We start from the raw sequence: 20493 nt of genomic DNA on the forward strand, positions 1-20493 counted from the left end.
TCTCCCATTCTGAAGGCTGTCTTTTCACCTTGCTAATAGTTTCCTTTGATGTGCAGAAGCTTTTAAGTTTAATTAGGTCCCATTTGTTTATTTTTGCTTTTATTTCCAATATTCTGGGAGGTGGGTCATAGAGGATCCTGCTGTGATGTATGTCAGAGAGTGTTTTGCCTATGTTCTCCTCTAGGAGTTTTATAGTTTCTGGTCTTACGTTGAGATCTTTAATCCATTTTGAGTTTATTTTTGTATATGGTGTTAGAAAGTGTTCTAGTTTCATTCTTTTACAAGTGGTTGACCAGATTTCCCAGCACCACTTGTTAAAGAGATTGACAGGGTTATTTAAATGAAACTCTTGTGGCCTTTTCTAGAATCTGGCTCCTTTAGGCTTTCAGACTGATCCTGATGACAGGTCTGAGGAAATATCAACTTACTTAATTTAACTATAGTCTCCTAAATGTCTAATTGCACTTGATAGGCTGAATCCAGGAGAAATTTCTCTAGACACATCCCCATTGAGGTAACATTTTCATGACACTCTACTGACTTTTCTAATATTCAAGAGTCAAGCTTATCTTTGCCACTTTTGCTTTGACTAGCACTGCTAGTTCCAGACCATAAACAACAGGCTCTTGTTTATGATGCCATGACAACCAGTAAATTTTTTAAAGTTTTAGAAACTGACTTATATTTTTAGGTAAAACAATGAGCAAGCAAAGGAAACCACAAGAAAAGTACCACAAAGCCCTCATCTGAAAACAGTTCAATGCAAGAAGACAGAATTTCTTCTTCGTAAGTCTCAGAGGTACAATGCTCATTTAACTTTTAAATTCTATGTCCAGGATTTCTAGAAATGCTTGATACCTTTGGTTATCTGAAATTAATAAATGGCTTTTATCATCAAAAACTCAAACTCATTCAGATCAGATCAGTTGCTCAGTCATATCCGACTCTTTGCGACCCCATGAATCGCAGCACGCCAGGCTTCCCTGTCCATCACCAACTCCCGGAATTCACTCAGACTCATGTTCATCGAGTCAGTGATGCCATCCAGCCATCTCATCCTCTGTCGTCCCCTTCTCTTCCTGCCCCCAATCCCTCCCAGCATCAGAGTCTTTTCCAATGAGTCAACTCTTCACATGAGGTGGCCAAAGTACTGGAGTTTCAGCTTTAGCATCATTCCTTCCAAAGAAATCCCATTTATACGAGTACAACTTTATAACATGGTTTTTGCATGTGAAGTTAAAAGTTTCTAAAGAAAGCAGCAGCAATTAGAAGCTGTAAATTTAATTCAAAGCACAGGTGTAGCAAATATGCTGCATAAAAACAAATTTATCACACACAGAGAAAAACTGGAATGTGAGTTTTATAAAAATATCACTCCTTTTAAACTTTAAAACTACAAGTTCTTTTAATTAGCAAGTATCAATGGAGCATTAAATGCAATTTAAAAACATAAAACTGCATTTTACACACTTGCTTTTTAGGAACAAACAAAATAATAAATCAAGAAACATTTTAATAGTAAGTCTCAGGTTTAATTTGCCTATAAAGGAAAATTCAAATTATCTTTTGTAATGAAAACACAAATATCTTTAGTCAGAACACATTAATATTACTCAACTCTCAATATGCTGTTCTCTTATAAAAACTCATCAAGTTCCTTCAGAAGAAATTTGTATTTGATAATACGATCACTAAGTGTAAAACAAAATTTACATAGGCATATGACTAATCATTGATTTTTTAAAAATATTTAATAATTTAATTTCTTCTGCTTATATGCAGTAACTTGAATAAAATTTATATTCAGAAAAGCAAATGATTGCCAAGAAGGAAAAAGAGATTACCCATCTCCATATATTCTGGGGTAGAATAAACAGACAGAGCACATATAATCCAACCATTTAAAAACATTCCTTTGGGGACAACTGTAGTCCCATTTCTTGAAGTGTTCTGACTGCATATATGTATTTACTTGAATATAGCCTCTTCAAATTGGCAGACAGCAGAAAAAGAATATCGTAGCGCACATGTCAGTAGGTTCCACATTGCAACCAGACAAGCATTCATCAACACTCTAATTGGAATGAGTTCTAATAACAGAAGCATTTCCACAAACCAGAATTCTAAACCAAAGATTTTTCCTAAAGAAAGATTATGCGCTCACCGTATAGAGCTCATTGAGAACCTTCATCAAATCCTCATGAAGCTGGAACGCAATCTCTTTGCTCTGTAATAAGAAGAAATTCAGAGTATTAAAAAATGTTACAGAAACTTGTTTCTTGATGATTTACATCTTAAGAAGCTCAGACTGAAAATAGAAGAATGTCTGTAACGCAATGGAAGGCCAGCATGGCCCTGATATAATAAATATCTCCGACTAAATGGCCCGTTCTAGCTACTCAGTGTATGCACCCAAGATCACTGTAGGTTGGACAGAAGCAAACACGTGGACAGGGTGAGTGGCTCTTCCACCATCCAAATCAGACTTTATCAAGAAAGGAGGGAAAAAGTAAGTAAGGTGAAGCACCGGGCTTGCTCAGAAGTTGAGTGGCAGAACTTAAAAGTCAGAAGATGATTTCTAGCTCCTAGTCTCCCATCTCAGTATCATCACAAGGGAATTATGCAGTGTGAATCCTAAAAAGCTAAGTCAGAAACCAAAAAGGAAATTAACTCTCCCTTTCCAAAATAAATATTTGACTGACTACGAATATTTTTTTAACTGAAGCACAGTTGATTAACAATGTTGTGTTAGTTTCTGGTATATAGCAAAGTGATTCAGTTACACACATGTATAATATACACTTTTTCAGATTCTTTTCCATTACAGTTTATTGCAAGATATTGAATATACTTCCCTGTGCTATACAGCAGGATCTTGTTGTCTATTTTATATGTAGTAGTTTGTGTCTGCTAGTCCCAAACTTCTAATTTATCCCTCCTGACCGCTTTCCCCTTTGGTAAGCATACATTTGTTTTCTATGTCTGTGAGACTGTTTCTGTTTCATAATTAAGTTCATTTATATCATTTTTAAAGGTTCTACATATAAGTGATAGCATACGATACCTGTCTTTCCCTTTGACTGACAACAATTTTAAGAAAAAACTTTCAAAGTAGTGAATTGGTAAGGCCACTTATGATCCACATATGTTTTGCCTCTGCATTTATTATTGTTATCTTTTCATTAAGACAAAAAAGAGAGTTTCACTCTTTCACTCAGTTGGTCAATGACAGCATTAAAGATATTTTTCCCTGGCTTAATTCCGAGGGTTTCACAGAGAAGTATTTTGATTTTTTTTTTTTTCCCCAGGAAAATCTGTAAGCTACTTTAAAGGAAATCATATATCCAAATTACTTTTCTTGTTTTGAGCTCCTTTAGTCAGCTACAGAGAATGAAAAAAAAAAAATGTATAGCATGGTTTAATCTACGGTTTGAGATAATAACAACAATATCCATGGTTGACTGATGTGTCTCCAACAGACTGCCGGATATGATAAAAGGCTGTATCTTTAGCAGTTCTGTGATCCTGGGGTCCTGTACAGTGCGTGGGCTCAAGGCCAGAACTAGGTGAGGCAAGTGAGGTGATCAGGGTATGGAATTTAAGGAGACCCTAGGCCAGGTTCTGCTTCAGCACACAGAAAGCTTCCCATCAACACTTGCTAAAAGAATCTGTACGTTGAAATACTGTTTGTGTAACTGCTGAAGTGGTTACTACCTTTGCTGAAGGCTGGTCACTCCTAAGAAGGCAGAAAACAAGGACCTGCAGACCACCCTTAATAAAGTAATAGGACCTAGATGAAACAGCCCATCTGTAAACACATGGTCATTGGGATAGGCCTCCCTTAAGAAAGGCCAAATAAGATGAAGCAAAAATTCGCGAACATAAAATACTGTGGGAAGGTGAGAGCAGAGGTTACACTTCGAGAAATTCCAATTCAGTAGCAGCATTTGTCTCGAGTTTTCCTGGAGTGATAAGGATGCTGTTTATCAGACTCTGAGAGTTTAAAAATCTCTACACTGGAGTTAAGAGAGTTTGTGTTTTGCTGTGCTCCTGCTATGTGAAGAGGTGGGTTAGGAATCACTGAAGAGTGAAAGGAAAGGCACAAACTGAGCAAATGAAGCCAACTGAAACTCATTCTATTTGCCTTAAATCCTGGCTATTCTGACTGTATACGTTACACTGCAATCTCCTAGGACCTCAGTTTGGTGTTATTTTAATATCATATTTCATTTAAGGATCTGAGCTGCCAATTGAGAACTCTCGAATGGGATCAAAGGCCACCAAGTAACTCTGCTTGACTGCCTACATTTCAGGTAGCAAGTCTGAAAAGAAAATATTTCTTGGCTAAGGCTTTAGAACAATAACAGAAAAAAATCCCTTAGGTCCAATTAATCCTAAGCCAAGAAAATTTAGGATCAGAAGTCAAGTATCCAAGTATTCAAGTCAAGTATCTTTGGAACAGCAAAAAGATTCTTTGCATATCTCATATTTTACAAGATTTCAGGTAACAAGGTAGAAGAAATTTGGCATTACATACATACTGTCACATTTTTCCTTGTTTACCTTTGCTCAGAGGCCCTGAAATTAAAAAAAAAATTTTTTATCTGGGAGGCAGTATAGAATAATGCTTAAAAGCAAGGACTGGAGTCAATGCTGGGATCAAAAGCTGAAAGGCTTTGAATCCCCTTGTGCCTCAGTTTCCAAACCTATTAAAGGAATGCAGTCCTTGTACCTATGTCATAGGCTTGATCACAGCATCAGTCCAATGACAGACATTGCACTCAGAACGGTACCTATCACATAGTAAACATCCCATAAATGTTTAATTATTTAATTCTTTCCTAAACACTGTAATGCTAACTCCCTTGAGGGAAAAGGCCACGCTGTATTTTTCCTTCTTTTGGTCTCTGTGGATACTTATTCCATTGACTTTCACGTAGAAAGTGCTTGGCAGATCCTGGCTGAAATGAATTTGATGTCCCCCTCCCCCAGCCCACCCCCTGGCCTGGCCTTTAGATCCATCTAAGTGACCCTGATTCAGAAGGACCTCAAGCACTGTGCTCTAGCCCCTGAACCTTTCTTACCCTTGCCATACGTGTTCACTGAACTTACCTATGTTTCATTTTCATGGGGGTCCTATTACTACTGGTATCAGATGAATTAATCAAACATCCACTAAGAAATGGATAAGCCAATGCAGTAAGATATATACGACTCATGAAAGAGGCCCTCAAAGGGCCAGGCTCCAGTGTGAACTTTAAATTTTGTGAAAAGTTGGTGGGAAATTATTTTCAGGTAGGAATACCCCCCTGATTACAACACATCACATCACCAAAGTTTCCACCTACTTGTTTGCTTTGAATGACAATTTAAAGCCCCCATGATATAACTAGTAACCTCGAAATTAACCATTTTCTCCCCACCACCAGAGATGGTAGGGAGATGGTTGCTTGCACAGATGCTTAAAGAATTTTGCTGTGTGTGAAACCCTAGACCATGTGACTAAAGAGTGAAACATGAATTTGCACACCCTTTTGTTCACAGACATTTGGCTGGACAATATCAAGACTGAGTCTGAGTGCTGGGGGCTTGGTCACTGTTCTTACGGCATGTAAAAAAGTGAAAGTCACTCAGTTGTGTCCAACTCTGTGAACTCACGGACTGTAGCCCGCCAGGCTCCTCTGTCCATGGAATATTCCAAGCAAGGATACTGGAGTGGGTTGCCATTCTCTTCTCTCATGACACAACAAAAGATCGCTTCATGTTGTCCCCTCCCTCAACTTTAAATGCTATTCAATTTATTACAGTAACAGAGAAAAGGGAGCGTTTCTTCTAAATATGACTCTGGACCCCAAAAAATCTTAAACCAAAACACATTTGCTGCGGCACACAGTATGCTGACCTACTCAACTAATGCACTGAAGTCCTTTAATTAGAAAGCATCTGGATTATCAGAGTCCATCAAAATTCAATAGGTTAAGTACACCTCTGGATTCTCTTTCATTAAAAATTTGAAAACCAAGAGAACAGACCCTTGACCAAGAGCTGCTAGGTAAGAAAAATGATATGAGTATTCAGGAAAGCAATCAACGTTCCCTTTGTACAAGAGGAAAAAATAACTTTATGAAACGCTATATGTGTGAAACAAAGTTTTTTCTATGTTATTTGAGACTGAGTGATTACTTTTGCACAGGGAAGGTGAGTTCTCTCCAACTGCTTCAAGTATGAAGTTGGAAAAGCAGAGTTTCTCCCCCATTCTGTGGGCCTACATAAGTTCAGATGATGGTAAAACTTCTAATGCATTGCAATAGGATTCTAAGATTCTAACCAAAGGGGACGGAAAACTGATTAGAGCTTCCATTCAGTTGACATTTATTTAATGTCTACAATGTCTAAACCCTGACTTGAATACTAAGTCAATTTTTAATTGTTTCCTATTTATTGTCACTCAAACTTGTCCAAAAGGTACAGTCCCAAAGTGTCTACCTTTTTCCGTTATGAAAACAAATTAAGTATATTGAAGAACATTGGAAAAGTAGAGAACAAAAGGATAAAATGGCTCAGATGGGAAAGAATCTGCCTGCAGGACACCTGGGTTTGATCCCTGAGCTGGGAAGATCCCCTGGAAAAGGGAATGGCAACCCACTCCAGCATGCTTGCCTGGAGAATCCCATGGATAGAAAAGCCTGGTGGGCTTCAGTCCATGGGGTCGCAAAGACATGACAGAGTGATTTTCACTTTTACCACCATTATAATTTGATCAGTATATTTCCTTCAAGTTTGTTTATCTACACATAGGTCTCAGTTGTAATCATTCTATAGTAATAAAGTATCTATTTTACTCTGCTTTTTTTCAGTTATCAAACACTTTTCTATGTGCTTATATAATTTTCTGAACATTACTTTTGATTTATAACTAGCCAGTGAAGGTATGTTAACCATTTTTCTATTATGGTTTCCATTATTTCCACTATTTTCCACTATCCAATTCCTTACTTATTCATTTAACTTCACCAATATATTTTACGCACTCTGAACTATCATGAAAGCTGTTCTGAAGGCATTCTTGCATTTTATGTTGTTTCTTTGATATGAATTCCCAGACGTGAAATTAAGACCCTTGATTCATATCAGAAGAGTACTTTCTAAAAGGGTTATAATGAACTTATAATGCTTCAGGACAATAGGGTCACTCATGTCAGAATCTGGGGTTTATCCAAGACTTGAATCGTCTCTTTTGAAAGAGAAGCCACCAATCCCATCTATTCTGATTGATGTGTTTTTCTGTATGTCATTAGAATTTCTTTTTAAGATAAAGATCTAACTATGTCCTTCCTCTGATTAAAACCCATCAAATGCTTGTTATAATATTTTCAGGATGGAGTTCCAATTTCTTAAATCACTCATAACCTCCTCTGTCAAATCAGTCTACCTTTCCTTCCACAAATCTCAAACCACATCCTTCAAACTGTTCATGAACTGCTCATTCCCAGGTCCTACATTCACATCTCTGCTTTTCCCACGCTGCCCCCCGTGCCTGACCTCCCCTTCCTTCTCTGGCCTGCTACAGTCTTACATGTGACTACTCTGTGAAGACTTACTGTACTTTACCACGTCCTTCAAATAAAGAAACTAGACCCTCCCTTCTCTATGACTTTATAATACATTCATTTGTCATCAATAGATGGGTAAACAGTGCAAACAGTGTCAAACTTTATTTTTCTTGGCTCCAAAATCACTGCAGATGGAGACTGCAGCCATGAAATTAAAAGACGCTTCCTCCTTGGAAGGAAAATCATGACCAACCTAGATAGCATATTCAAAAGCAGAGACATTACTTTGCCAACAAAGGTCCGTCTAGTCAAGGCTATGGTTTTTCCAGCGGTCATGTATGGATGTGAGAGTTGGACTGTGAAGAAAGCTGAGCGCCGAAGAATTGATGCTTTTGAACTGTGGTGTTGGAGAAGACTCTTGAGAGTCCCTTGGACTGCAAGGAGATCCAACCAGTCCATTCTGAAGATTAGCCCTGGGTGTTCTTTGGAAGGAATGATGCTAAAGCTGAAACTCCAGTACTTTGGCCACCTCATGCAAAGAGTTGACTCATTGGAAAAGACTGTGATGCTGGGAGGGATTGGGGGCAAGAGGAGAAGGGGCCGACAGAGGATGAGATGGCTGGATGGCATCACTAACTCGATGGACGTGAGTCCGAGTGAACTCTGGGAGTTGGTGATGGACAGGGAGGCCTGGCGTGCTGCGATTCATGGGGTCGCAAAGAGTCGGACACAACTGAGCGACTGAACTGTACTGATGTGCTGTATGATTTAGTGGTTAAATGTTCAAACTATAAAACTGAACACCTGTTTTCAAACTCTTGTCTAGGCATAAATTAATTTTTTGAGTTTCCTCAATGGCAAAACAGAGATGCCAATAGTCTCTACATCATGGGGTTTTATTCAGATGGTTCTCATTTTATTAAAGTTTTTTTGATATGGACTATTTTAAAGTCTTTATTTGTTACAATATCGCTTCCATGCTTTGGTTTTTTGGCCAAGAAGCATGTGGGATCTTAGCTCTCCAACCAGGGATTGAACCTGTACCCCCTGAGCTGAAAGGTAAAGTCTCCACCACTGGACTGCCAGGGATGTCCCCGCGATGGTCCATATTAAACACCTGACACAAAACCCAGCATTCAGTAAGCATTAAACTGATGCCGCCTATTATTATTACACTCATCATGTTTCTATTTTTCTTCATAAACAGAGGTTTTTTTTTTTTTGAAAGCAGGGATTCCTAGGGACTGCTCTGGTGCCTGGCACACTAGGTACTTGATAAACTTTGGATGAATGAACGGGACCCAGAGCTGAGTAAGTATGGCTTCTGCCCTCCAGAGTTCATAGTCTCATGGAGGAGGTAGATGGGCCCAAGGCTTCCTGTATGGAGCCCTGTGATAAGTGCTATGCTGGGTGGATCCTGGCCAGATCACTATTCCTAGAACTGCAGGCTTTTTCCCTGGAACCTCCCGGAAAGGAGAGAAAGGAGGGCAGAAGAAAGAGCATAATTAAAACAACAATAATTAAGTACATTGAGCAATCAATCAAGTAATCCACATGGTTGTATTAAATGACCAATTCAGAGGGCCTCTGGCCTCTCATGGAGTTATTTTATAAAGTAAATCTATTGTGATGACCAGTCAAGAAATCCTAACCTTATGCTGAGTCAGAGATAGGCTGAGAGAGAAAGAGAAAAATCAGATTAAATATTTAATAAGAGGGCTGCATATGATTTTAGTGTCTTACGCTTGGTTGAGTTTTGGATGTGAACTCTGGTTAAAAGGGTCAGGCCGTACTTCCACAGTGTGCGTGCTTTTACATTTCCAAAAGCTCGTGTTCATGTGCTCTTATAATAATAGGATCTCTTAATTCTTGTAAACTCTAAAGACAGCAGCAATAGCATCCTCCCAAATGCCTAATGGAAAAAGCTGGGTTGGGCTTAATGGCCTGAAGCAAACTTCGGGATCATATTAATAGCATTTCTGCACATTTCCTTCTTATTTGTCAAGGGACATCATTTTGTACTTGTTAAAGTGACAACTAAATATCACTACATGGAATCAGCCTCACGATCTACTTCATTTCCAAGAAGAAAAATAATAAACATTCTTTTAGATAAAATTCCATGTCACTAGAAAATGTGGGAAAACTAGGAAAAGCAATAGTAGATATAGGGGAAAGGGTGAGTTGCTCAGTTGTGTCCGACTCTTTGTGATCCCATGGACTGTAACCCACCAGGCTCCTCTGTCCATAGAATTGTCCAGGAAAGAATAGTGGAATGGGTTACCATTCCCTTCTCTGGGGATCTTCCCAACTCAGGGATCAAACCCAGGTTTTCTGCATTGCAGGCAGATTCTTTACCATCTGTGCCACCAGGGAAGCCCAGTTATAGGGGAACCACAGCTTAATTTTGAAATAAGACAAAACTTCACCTTATAGGAACTATCTGGGGTATCTCCTAGAATGTTTACTGATGTAATTGCTGGCCAATGAGGCATTGCCTGTGAGCAGGCAAAGGTGCAAAGTCAGGTACACAGTGTCACTCATAACTGTGCAGGTACAAAGAGTACTTGAACAGATTAAGCAGTAAGTCAAGACTGAAATTTTAAATCCTACAGGGAATAAGGTAAATGAAATAACTATTTTCATGTTCAGCTTGTATTACTTTAACTCTTCAAGAAACACAATGTTTCATGCTAGAAATATTTCTCCACTCAAAATGGTGATACACTGGAAACAGCACTTTAGTGTCACTAAATGAAGAGACATTCAAGCACAAACTCTCAAGAGCTGATGTAAATAAGCCAACCTAACTAAAATTAGAATGTGTCATGAACTCCGGTCGAGACTGTAATAATTAACTAAAAAAAATCAGGGACATATTTCCAGGCCACTTTTAAATATGCTGAACCTTACAAAAACATAATAGTTCAGTTTTATTATTCCATAAGCCTCTTGTCCTTCTCCATCAGAGGGCAGAGAGACTGAAAACCACAATCACAGAAAACTAACCAGTCTGAACACATGGACCACAGCCTTGTCCAACTCAATGAAACTATGAGCCATGCTGTGTAGGGCCACCCACGATGGCTGGGTCATGGTGGAGAGTTCTGACAAAAAGTGGTCCAATGGAGAAGGGAATGGCAAACCACTTCAGTATTCTTCCCTTGAGAATTCCATGAACAGTATGAAAAGGCAAAAAGATAGGACACTGAAAGATGAACTCCCCAGGTCGGTAGGTGCCCAATAACTGGAGGTATGTGGAGAAGTAACTCCAGAAAGAACGAAGAGATGGAGCCAAAGCAAAAACAACACCCCACTGTGAATGTGACAGGTGATGGAAGTAAAGTCTGATGCTGTAAAGAGCAATATTGTATAGGAACCTGGAATGTTAGGCCCATGATTCAACGTAAATTGGAAGTGGTCAAACAGGAGATGGCAAGAGTGAACACTGACATTTAGGAATCAGTGAACTAAGATGGACTGGAATGGGTGAATTTAACTCAGATGACCATTATATCTGCTTCTGTGGGCAAGAATTCCTTAGAAGAAATGGAGTAGCCGTCATGGTCAACAAGAGAGTCCAAAATGCAGTACTTGGGTGCAATCTCAAAAATGACAGAATGATTTCTGTTTGTTTCCAAGGCAAACCATTCAATATCACAGTAATCCAAGTCTATGCCCTGAAAAGTAATGATGAAGAAGCAGAAGTTGAATGGTTCTATGAAGATCTACAAGACCTTCTAGAACACCCAAAAAAGATGTCCTTTTCATTATAGGGAACTAGAATGCCAAAGTAGGAAGTCAAGAAAAACTGGAGTAACAGGCAAATTTGGTCTAGGAGTATAGAATGAAGCAGGGCAAAGGCTAATACAGTTTTGCCAAGAGAACGCACTGGGAATAGCAAACACCCTCTTCCAACAACACAAGAGAAGACTACACATGGACATCACCAGATGGTCAACACTGAAATCAGACTGATTATATTCTTTGCAGCCAAAGAAGGAGAAGCTCTATACAGGCAGCAAAAACAAGACCGGGAGCTGACTGTGGCTCAGACCATGAACTCCTTATTGCTAAATTCAGACTTAAATTGAAGAAAGTAGTGAAAACCACTAGACCGTTCAGGAATGACCTAAATCAAATTCCTTATGATTATACAGTGGAAGTGAGAAATAGATTTAAGGGACTAGATCTGCCAGACAGAGTGCCTGAAGAACTATGGATGGAGGTTCATGACATTGTACAGGAGACAGGGATCAAGACCATTCCCATAGAAAAGAAATGCAAAAAAGCTAAATGGTTGTCTGAGGAGGCCTTACAAATAGCTGAGAAAAGAGAAGCAAAAGGCAGAGAAGAAAAAGAAAGATACACCCATTTGAATGCAGAATTGCAAAGAATAGTAAAGAGAGATAAGAAAGCCTTCCTCAGTGATCAGTGCAGAAAAATAGATGAAAACAATAGAATGGGAAAGACTAGAGATCTCTTCAAGAAAATCTGAGATACCAAGGGAACTTTTCCTGCAAAGATGGGCTCAATAAAGGGCAGAAATGGTACGGACCTAACAGAAGCAGAAGATATTAAGAAGAGGTGGCAAGAATACACAGAAGAACTATACAAAAGAGAATTTCATGACCCAGATAAACACCATGGTATGATCACTCACCTAGAGCCAGACATCCTGGAATGCAATGTCAAGTGGGCCTTAGGAAGCATCACTACAAACAAATCTAGTGGAGGTGATGGAATTCCAGTTGAGCTATTTCAAATCCTAAAAGATGATGCTGTGAAAGTGCTGCACTCAATATGCCAGCAAATTTGGAAAACTCAGCAGTGGCCACAGGATTGGAAAAGGTCAGTTTTCATTCCGATCCCAAAGAAAGGCAATGCCAAAGAATGCTCAAACTACCATACAACTGCAGTCATCTCACATGCTAGGAAAGTAATGCTTAAAATTCCCTAAGCCCGGCTTCAACAGTTTGTGAACCCTGAACTTTCAGATGTTCAAGCTGGATTTAGAAAAGGTAGAGGAACCAGAGATCAAATTGCCAACATCATCAAAAAAGCAAGAGAGTTCCAGAAAGACATCTACCACAGCTTTATTGACTATGCTAAAGCTTTTGACTGTGTGAATCACAATAAACTAGAAAATTCTTCAACAGATGGGAATACCAGACCACCTGACCTGCTCCCTAGAAATCTGTATGCAGGCCAATAAGCAACAGTTAGAATGCGAGATTGAACAACAGACTGGTTGCAAATCAGGAAAGGAGTTATGTCAAGGCTGTATATTGTCACCCAGCTTATTTAATTTATATGGAGAGTACATCATGAGAAATGCTGGACTGGATGAAGCACAAGCTGGAATTAAGACTGCTGGGAGAAATATCAATAACCTCAGATATGCAGATGATACTACCCTTATGGCAGAAAGTGAAGAGGAACTCACTTGATGAAAGTGAAAGATCAGAGTGAAAAAGCTGGCTTAAAACTCAACATTCAGAAAACGAAGATCATGGCATCCAGTCCCATCACTTCATGGCAAATAGATGGGAACCAGTGGAAACAGTGGCAGACTTTATTTTTTTGGGCTCCAAAATCACTGCAGATGGTGACTGCAGCCATGAAATTAAAAGATGCTTGCTCCTTGGAAGAAAACCTATGACCAACCTAGACAGCATAATAAGAAACAGAGGCACTACTTTGTTGACAAAGGTCCATCTAGTTAAAGCTATGGTTTTTCCAGCAGTCATGTGTGGATGTTAGTATTGGACCATAAAGAAGGCTGAGTACGAAGAATTGATGCTTTTGAATTGTGGTGCTGGAGAAGACTCTTGAGAGTCCCTTGAACAGCAAGGACGTCAAACAAGTCAGTCCTAAAGGAAATCAACCCTGAATATTCATTGGAAGGACTAATGCTAAAGCTCCAAAACTTTGGGCACCTGATGTGAGGAGCCAACGCATTAGAAAAGACCCTGCCACTGGGAAAGATTGAGGGCAGGAGAAGGAGGGGACAACAGAGGACAAGATGGTTGGACAGCATCACCGACTCAATGGACATGAGTTTGAGCAAACTCTGGGAGATGGTGCAGGACAGGGAAGCCTGGTGTGCTGCAGTCCATGGGGTCGCAAAGAGTCAGACACGCCTGAGCGACTGAACAACAACTGCGATAGTTGTTCACTGTGTTGCAGCTAGTAGTATGGAGGACACTTTGTTTATAACACTTCCAGGGCTGTAAGCTAAGATCTTGGGAGGACTAGGAGACAACATAACACCTCTCAGTGACCTGCATTGCTTGCAATCACGCTGTTTTGTAGAGATGGTCCAAACCCACATTTGCATAGTTAACGTAAGCCTAAGAATCTTGGAATTATGGTTAGATTTTTTTTTCCCCTCTAACAGGCTAAAGAGCCATCAGATAAAGGAGTAGAAGCTTTTAAATCTGATTAGGATGGACTGAAAAACAATGTCCTGGTTTTAAATTTCCATCAGACCTTTCATAAAATAACAACAAAAAGCCATTTGATTCATTCTGGATCTACATGAATGAGAACTTTTAGAAGACAATATTGTAAGTATGGAAATACTCTCTGGCCATAACTTATGACAGAGCAAAAACCATCACCCACATTACTCATGCACCAGCTCGCTAACTAGTTTCCCCAAGACTGTTTTTTTTTTTTTCTCATTCCAATATATTCCTTACACTGCTCTCCAAAAACAAAACTGATGATGTCACACCCTGATGCAAAATCTCTCTTTGCTTCCTTCGTTGCTTAGATGTGTGTGTGTGCTCAGTTGCTTCATTTGTGTCTGCCTCATTGCGACCCTATGGACTGTAGCCTGCCAGGCTCTTTCAGTCCACAGGATTCTTCAGGCAAGAATACTGGAGTGGGTTGCCATGTCCTCCTCCAGGGGATCTTCCTGACTCAGGGATCGAACCTGCCTCTCCTGCGGCTCCTGCATTGCAGGCAGATTCTTCACTGCTGAGCAAGTGGGGAAACCCCTCTAGTTGCGTAGATGACAACAACATACCAACTGCTCACACTGGGAATCAAAATTTTTGCACGCCTGCAGCCTTCACCCCCATCAGCCATTTCTAGAGCTCAGATAGGTGCTACTCCACTATGTACGCTTTGCCACGTTACAGGCTACACTCCTAATCCCAGCCAGCTGTGTAACTGATACGAGCTTTAGGTTCAAGCCAAAAAGAGGTGGCCTACAATGACAACTGTAGTCCATGGAATTCTCTAGGCCAGGATACTGAAGTGGGCAGCCTATTCCTTCTCCAGGGGATCTTCCCAACCCAGGGATCGAACCCAGGTTTCCTGCATTGCTGGTGGATTCTTTACCAGCTGGGCCACAGGGGAAGCTCAAGAATACTGGAATGGGTAGCCTATCCCTTCTCCAGGGGATCTTCCCGACTTGGGAACTGAACTGGCATCTTCTGCATTGCAGGTGTATTCTTTATCAACTGAGCTATCAGAGAAGCCCAAGAAATGAAATTTTAATGGGAATGTTTATTCAAGTCAATGCATTAGACAATTATGGTTCTGTGTTCCACTGGACACTACCAAAGTTTAAAAAGTGACAGTGATGCTTGTATTTATTCACTATCAATTACTGAATATTATGGGATTTTCTCAATTTATATAGTTCACATATCCAGTGTCAAATGTTGTTTTACTTTTTAAGTTTCTAGGTTGATCTGAAAAAGTATTTTGTTGGTAAAATTTCTGCTTATTTCTATGTAATTGCTTCTCTAATAATGAGAAAAGCTTTTTTTTCCCCTATGAGATTTAAAAGGTACTGAAATCAATCTGTCAGCCACATTCAATATCTCTTTGTAACTGCATATTCTGGGTTCGATCCCTGAGTTGGGAAGATCCCTTGGAGAAGGAAATGGCAACCCACTCCAGTGTTCTTGCCTGGGAAATTCCATGGACAGAGGAGCCTGGCGGACTACAGTCTATGGGCTCACAAAAGAGTTGGACACAACTTAGTGACTAAAGTACAGTAATAACAAATAAACTGGAACTGAATATGTATGTGTGTGTGTGTGTGTGTGTGTGTGTGTGTGTGTGTGTGTGTGTATAGTATGCATTACTATTATACATATATTTATTCTTTTTTCAAAAGTCTCTTGATAGGAGATAAGAGATTGAGAGTCTTTACCCTACTCATATTTGCTAATTTAATCAAGAGTTATAAATCAGGTAACTGAAAAGCAAACCAAACTGGAAAATTTCTTTTAAACAATGTTTGGAAAAATGGAAAACTCAAGTTGGATTAATGGTTCTTGACTTCTCCCCCAGGGGACATGTGGTAACCTCTGAAGGTATTTTTAGTTGTCACAACCAATAAGGTGCTACTGGCATTTAGCAGGTAGAGAAACCCACGGTCATCCAATTGTTCTTCCATCAGTAATATGTCATTTTTCTCCAATTGCTTTCAATATTTTTTTTGGTTAGCTTTTTCTTGATTATGATGTATGCAGGTATGGACTTCTTTGGATTCCGCTAGCTTGGGTTTTGCTGGCTTCTTGAATGGGTAGGTTTATCTCATTTGCCAAATTTGAGAAGCTTTCCTGCAATTATTTTTTGAAATATTTTTTCTACCTACTCTTTTTCTCCTCTTCTTCGGAGACTCTGCTAAAATGAATTATCAGACCTCTTGGTGTTGTCCCAAAGCTCCCAGAGGCACCGATTATTTTTTTCCCAATCTTTTTTTCTCTCTGTTGTTCAAATTAGATAGTTTCTACTAACCTACCTTCAAGATGAACAGAAACTAATCTGTCTGTTATCCTTATTCTTCTATTGAAACCCATGTAGTGAGTTTTTAGTTTTGATTACAGCAAGGAGATCAAAATGAGTCAATCCTAAAGGAAATCAACCCTGAATATTCACTGGAAGGACTGACGCTGAAGCTAAAGCTCCAATACTCTGGCCACTTGATGCAAAGAGCCGACTCATTGGAAAACACCCTGATGCTGGGAAACATTGAGAGCTGGACAAGAAAAGGTGACAGAGAATGAGATGGTTGGATGGCATCACCAAATCAATGGAGATGAGTTTGAGCAAACCCTGAGAGACAGTGAAGGACAGGGAAGCCTGGCGTGTTGCAGTCCATGGGTTTGCAAAGAGTTGGAAATGATTTAGTGACTGAACAACTATATTTTTCAATTCTAAAATTTCAATTTGGTTATTTCTGTTAATATTTTTTTTTCTGCTGAGACGTTATCTTTCCATTCATCTCAACAGTATTTGCTCTCACTTTTTGGAACATTTTTATCATGGTTGCTCTAAAAGTCTTTGTTAGATAATTCCACCATTTGTATCATTTATTGTCTTTTCCCCTGCCAGTTGGGGTTTTCCTGGTTCTCTGTATGCTGAGTAATTTGGATTGTACTCTGGATATTTTGAATATTATGTTATGAGACTCGGTCTTATTTAAACCACATGTAGAATGTTAATATTTTTGTCTTATCAGGAAATCAACCTAGTTGAATTCAGGATAGTGGTTTGTTTCAGTATCTGTTCTAATACCTTTGTAGCACTATTTGGATCTGACCTGTGCATGCAGCTTCCAGTGGCGAGTCTGGAGTCCAGGCAGCAGTCTATCCCCTAGTTCAGCTCCCAAAGTCTTTGGGAGGTATACTGCTGAAGATCAGACCCGAGCATGTGCAAGTCAGAGCAAGCACAGGAGTTCATAAAGAACTTTATGAGATAGCTTTTTAAATCTACACCCTAGGACTTTTTGGTTCTTTTGCCACCCCCTTTCAGTCTGCAGCTCAGAAAGCTGGAGGTTTAGCTATTCCATCATGTCACGAACTTGTCATGACTCATTTCTCCTCTAATTCTCTTAGGAAGTAGACAGCATGTGATAGTGTTACGCAAATACAGCCCCATCAATATGGGGTCTTGCTGAAATGCCTTGAAATTTCTGTTATGTGGATGACACTCATCTCTGGCTTCTAATACAGATGTTAAGTGTTGATTATTTAGTCATTCAATAAATATTTACAGAGTAACTACTATGTGCTAGTCACTGTTTCAGTGAAAAATACAAGGTTCCTTCCTCTCAGAAACTTACATTTAAATCGAGGTGAGACAGAAAGTGAATAAACAATAAGCAAATACGTAACATGTCAAAAAGGGGTAAGTGCCAGAGAGAAAAATACAGTTAGGGAAGGGAAGTGGGGGTACAGCCTTCTATTTAGAGTTAGGTGTGAGTCCATAGAGTGAGCAGAGTAATGGGATCTGCTTGAAGGTAAAAGGATTGTGCCACTCTTTCCTGTTTATACATTTCATTAGTCATGGCAAAGAGATCTTGCGAGGTAAGGAGGCTGCAGGCCTGGGGCATGCTGCGATCTTGCTCGGTCAGTCCCTGATTTCATGTCTTTTCATTTTAAGCATCCTAACGCTGTATAGCCAAAGCACAGTTTTCATGTGTACCTAGAGAATAGGCTAATTCTCCATTAACAAATAGCATCAGGTCTGAATTAGTTACTGGATATTGCTCCCCATTCTTCTGTGGTAAACACTGGTGTACTTGGGGCCAAGTTTCTTTAAGGCTTTAGTTTACAATAAATGTTTGTTTTCTTTGGGCCTTATACAACATGTTTATTGTACAAAAATCAGAAATTATGGGCAAGCAAACAGAAGAAAATAAAAGTAACTTAGAGATACCCATTTAAAATAATTTTGTTCTATACACTTCTAGATTTCTTCTTCTTCTTTTTTTTTTTTTTTACCATAAATAAGTTTCAAGTGCTTTTTGAAAATTATTCTCAATGCAATTATGGGTTCAACTACTATAGACAAAATGTACAGTTTATCTGACCTCGGGTTTTTTAAGATTATGTCACTTTCCAAGGAGAGAGACACATAACATCTGCTTAATGTTCTAGTTAAAAGTCTTTAACGGGGACTTCCCTGGCAATCCAGTGGTTAAGACTGCTTCCTCTGCAGGGGGCTGGTCAGGGAACTAAGTTCCCACATGCCCTGTGGTGTGGACAAAAAAAAAGTCTTTAATAAAGCTTGTAAACTGATAGTGAATGCTCTTATATAATAACTCACCTGCTAAATTTATGGCTAGGTCAATCACATATGTCTTAGGGGAGATATGTACACATATAGCTGATTCATGTTGTTGTACAGCAGAAATTAACAACATTGTAAAGCAATTATACTCCAATTAAAAATATTAGAAAAATCATTATGGCCTGTTGTCACTAGGTAATAAAAGGCAATAATATAAATGCAGGAACAGCAGCACTAACAACTGCCACTTACTAAGCACTTAATATGTGCCAGCTATCCTGTTAAGCAATTTATAAATACAAATTAAAAAGTTTCTAAAATATTTCAAAAAGTGCATCACTGTAAGAAACCATAGCTTGATTTTGATTTATTTCTAGAAAAATGAGCTAACTGTAGAGCTGGTAAAACTCAAGAGAACCAGCTGGTAGTGTTAGCCTGAACTATACTCACTTATTTATCCAGGCCTCATCAATAATTAAGCTGTCCCCTGAGGCCACCAGAATACCATTTAATTCTTCTGCTACACTGCACTGAAATGCTTTGAAAACGTTCCTCTTGTTATATTATTTACCACTGATGCAACAGCATGCTAAATCACACTGGTACTTCTCTGCTAATAACATAGTCAATTTATTTTGCAGAGGCTAGATTACTCTTCAGTAAATCACAGCCATGACCATCTTTACTCTAGAAAGGCAAAAAATAAGAATTTCATCCAAAGCATGAAATTCTAATACCATTCTCTGACCTAATAATTCTGTTTCAGTAATATAAGAAAAATATCAAAGATGTGTGAAAGATTTAAATGTCCAATAACAGGAAAAGAACATGGCTGTACTGACAGTGAAACATTATGCAGGCACCAAGTATCCTGTTTTAAAAGATTATGTTAGGGCTTCCCTGGTGGTTCAGTGGTTAAGAATCTGCTGTCAATGCAGAAGACATGGGTTTGAACCCTCGCCCAAGACAATCCAACATGCTGTGGGGCAACTAAGCCTGTGCCCACAAACTGCTGAGTCTGCCTCCTCTGCAACATGAGAGTAGCCCCACTGGCCTCAACTAGAGGAAGCCCGTGTTCAGCAATGAAGACCCAGCACGGTAAATAAATACAATTACATTGAAAGAAAAGATTTCTTTCACACATAGGAAATGCTAACAATATTTTCCATGAAAAGGGCAGGTTCCCAGGCTATCTGCAATGAAATTTCAATTTTGTAAAATACATATATTAATATGCATGTTTGTCTAGTATACATATGAATACAGAAAAGATACAGTCAGGAATACTAGCAGTAGGTAGTATTAATATGGGTAACTCTTATTTCCAGTTTTATATCTTTTGGTGTTTTCTAAATTTCTACAATGAGTATATATTTTTACATTCAAACAGAAATAAGACTCATTTATATATAGATTTGCAGGTTTCAGATTTTTTTAAACTTATGAACTTTTTCTTCAAAACAAGGTTAGAGCCTTAGAGATCTGTACTAGATTAGTAACATTTATTAACTTAAACCATCTGTGTGAATATTAACTTATTTTAAATAAGTCTAATTGAAAACACCGGTCCCACCTCCCCACATGAAATATCTTTCTACTAAGGTATTTCTACTTTCTACTAAGGTATTTAAATAAAATAGGATTTTCTTTCTACTAAGAAAATTTAAATAGAGTAAGATTGGCTTGATCATAATTTTAAAATGACTAGAAATTTCCAAATCTTACTAGTACTCTCCCCTTCCTTTCAGATTATGCCACAAAATCAATGATACCAAAAGCGGGTTAATTTCATTCCTGTGAGTCTCAATCTGATAATCTAAGGCATTGAGGCCAAAGTGAGGTAATTCTCAGTGGCTTGCAGCCAGTCTCTGCTGCTTTCAACTTCTGTCTATAACTCGGA

At 38.9% G+C, this 20493-nt stretch overlaps 1 protein-coding gene across 4 annotated transcripts in view; it reads right to left on the reverse strand.

The window, feature by feature from the left end:
• SRGAP1 (SLIT-ROBO Rho GTPase activating protein 1) overlaps window positions 1-20493 on the reverse strand; it is a 313186-nt gene that overhangs the window by 124490 nt on the left and 168203 nt on the right. For all 4 annotated transcript variants that reach the window (XM_010841593.1, XM_010841590.1, XM_010841592.1 and 1 more), the window contains exon 4: window positions 2165-2227. In XM_010841593.1, the coding sequence (XP_010839895.1) occupies window positions 2165-2227 (63 nt within the window). The remainder of the gene's footprint in view (window positions 1-2164; window positions 2228-20493) is intronic.

Source organism: Bison bison, unplaced genomic scaffold (assembly GCF_000754665.1).
Source record: "Bison bison bison isolate TAMUID 2011002044 unplaced genomic scaffold, Bison_UMD1.0 scf7180017864163, whole genome shotgun sequence".
NCBI classification, from domain to species: domain Eukaryota; kingdom Metazoa; phylum Chordata; class Mammalia; order Artiodactyla; family Bovidae; genus Bison; species Bison bison.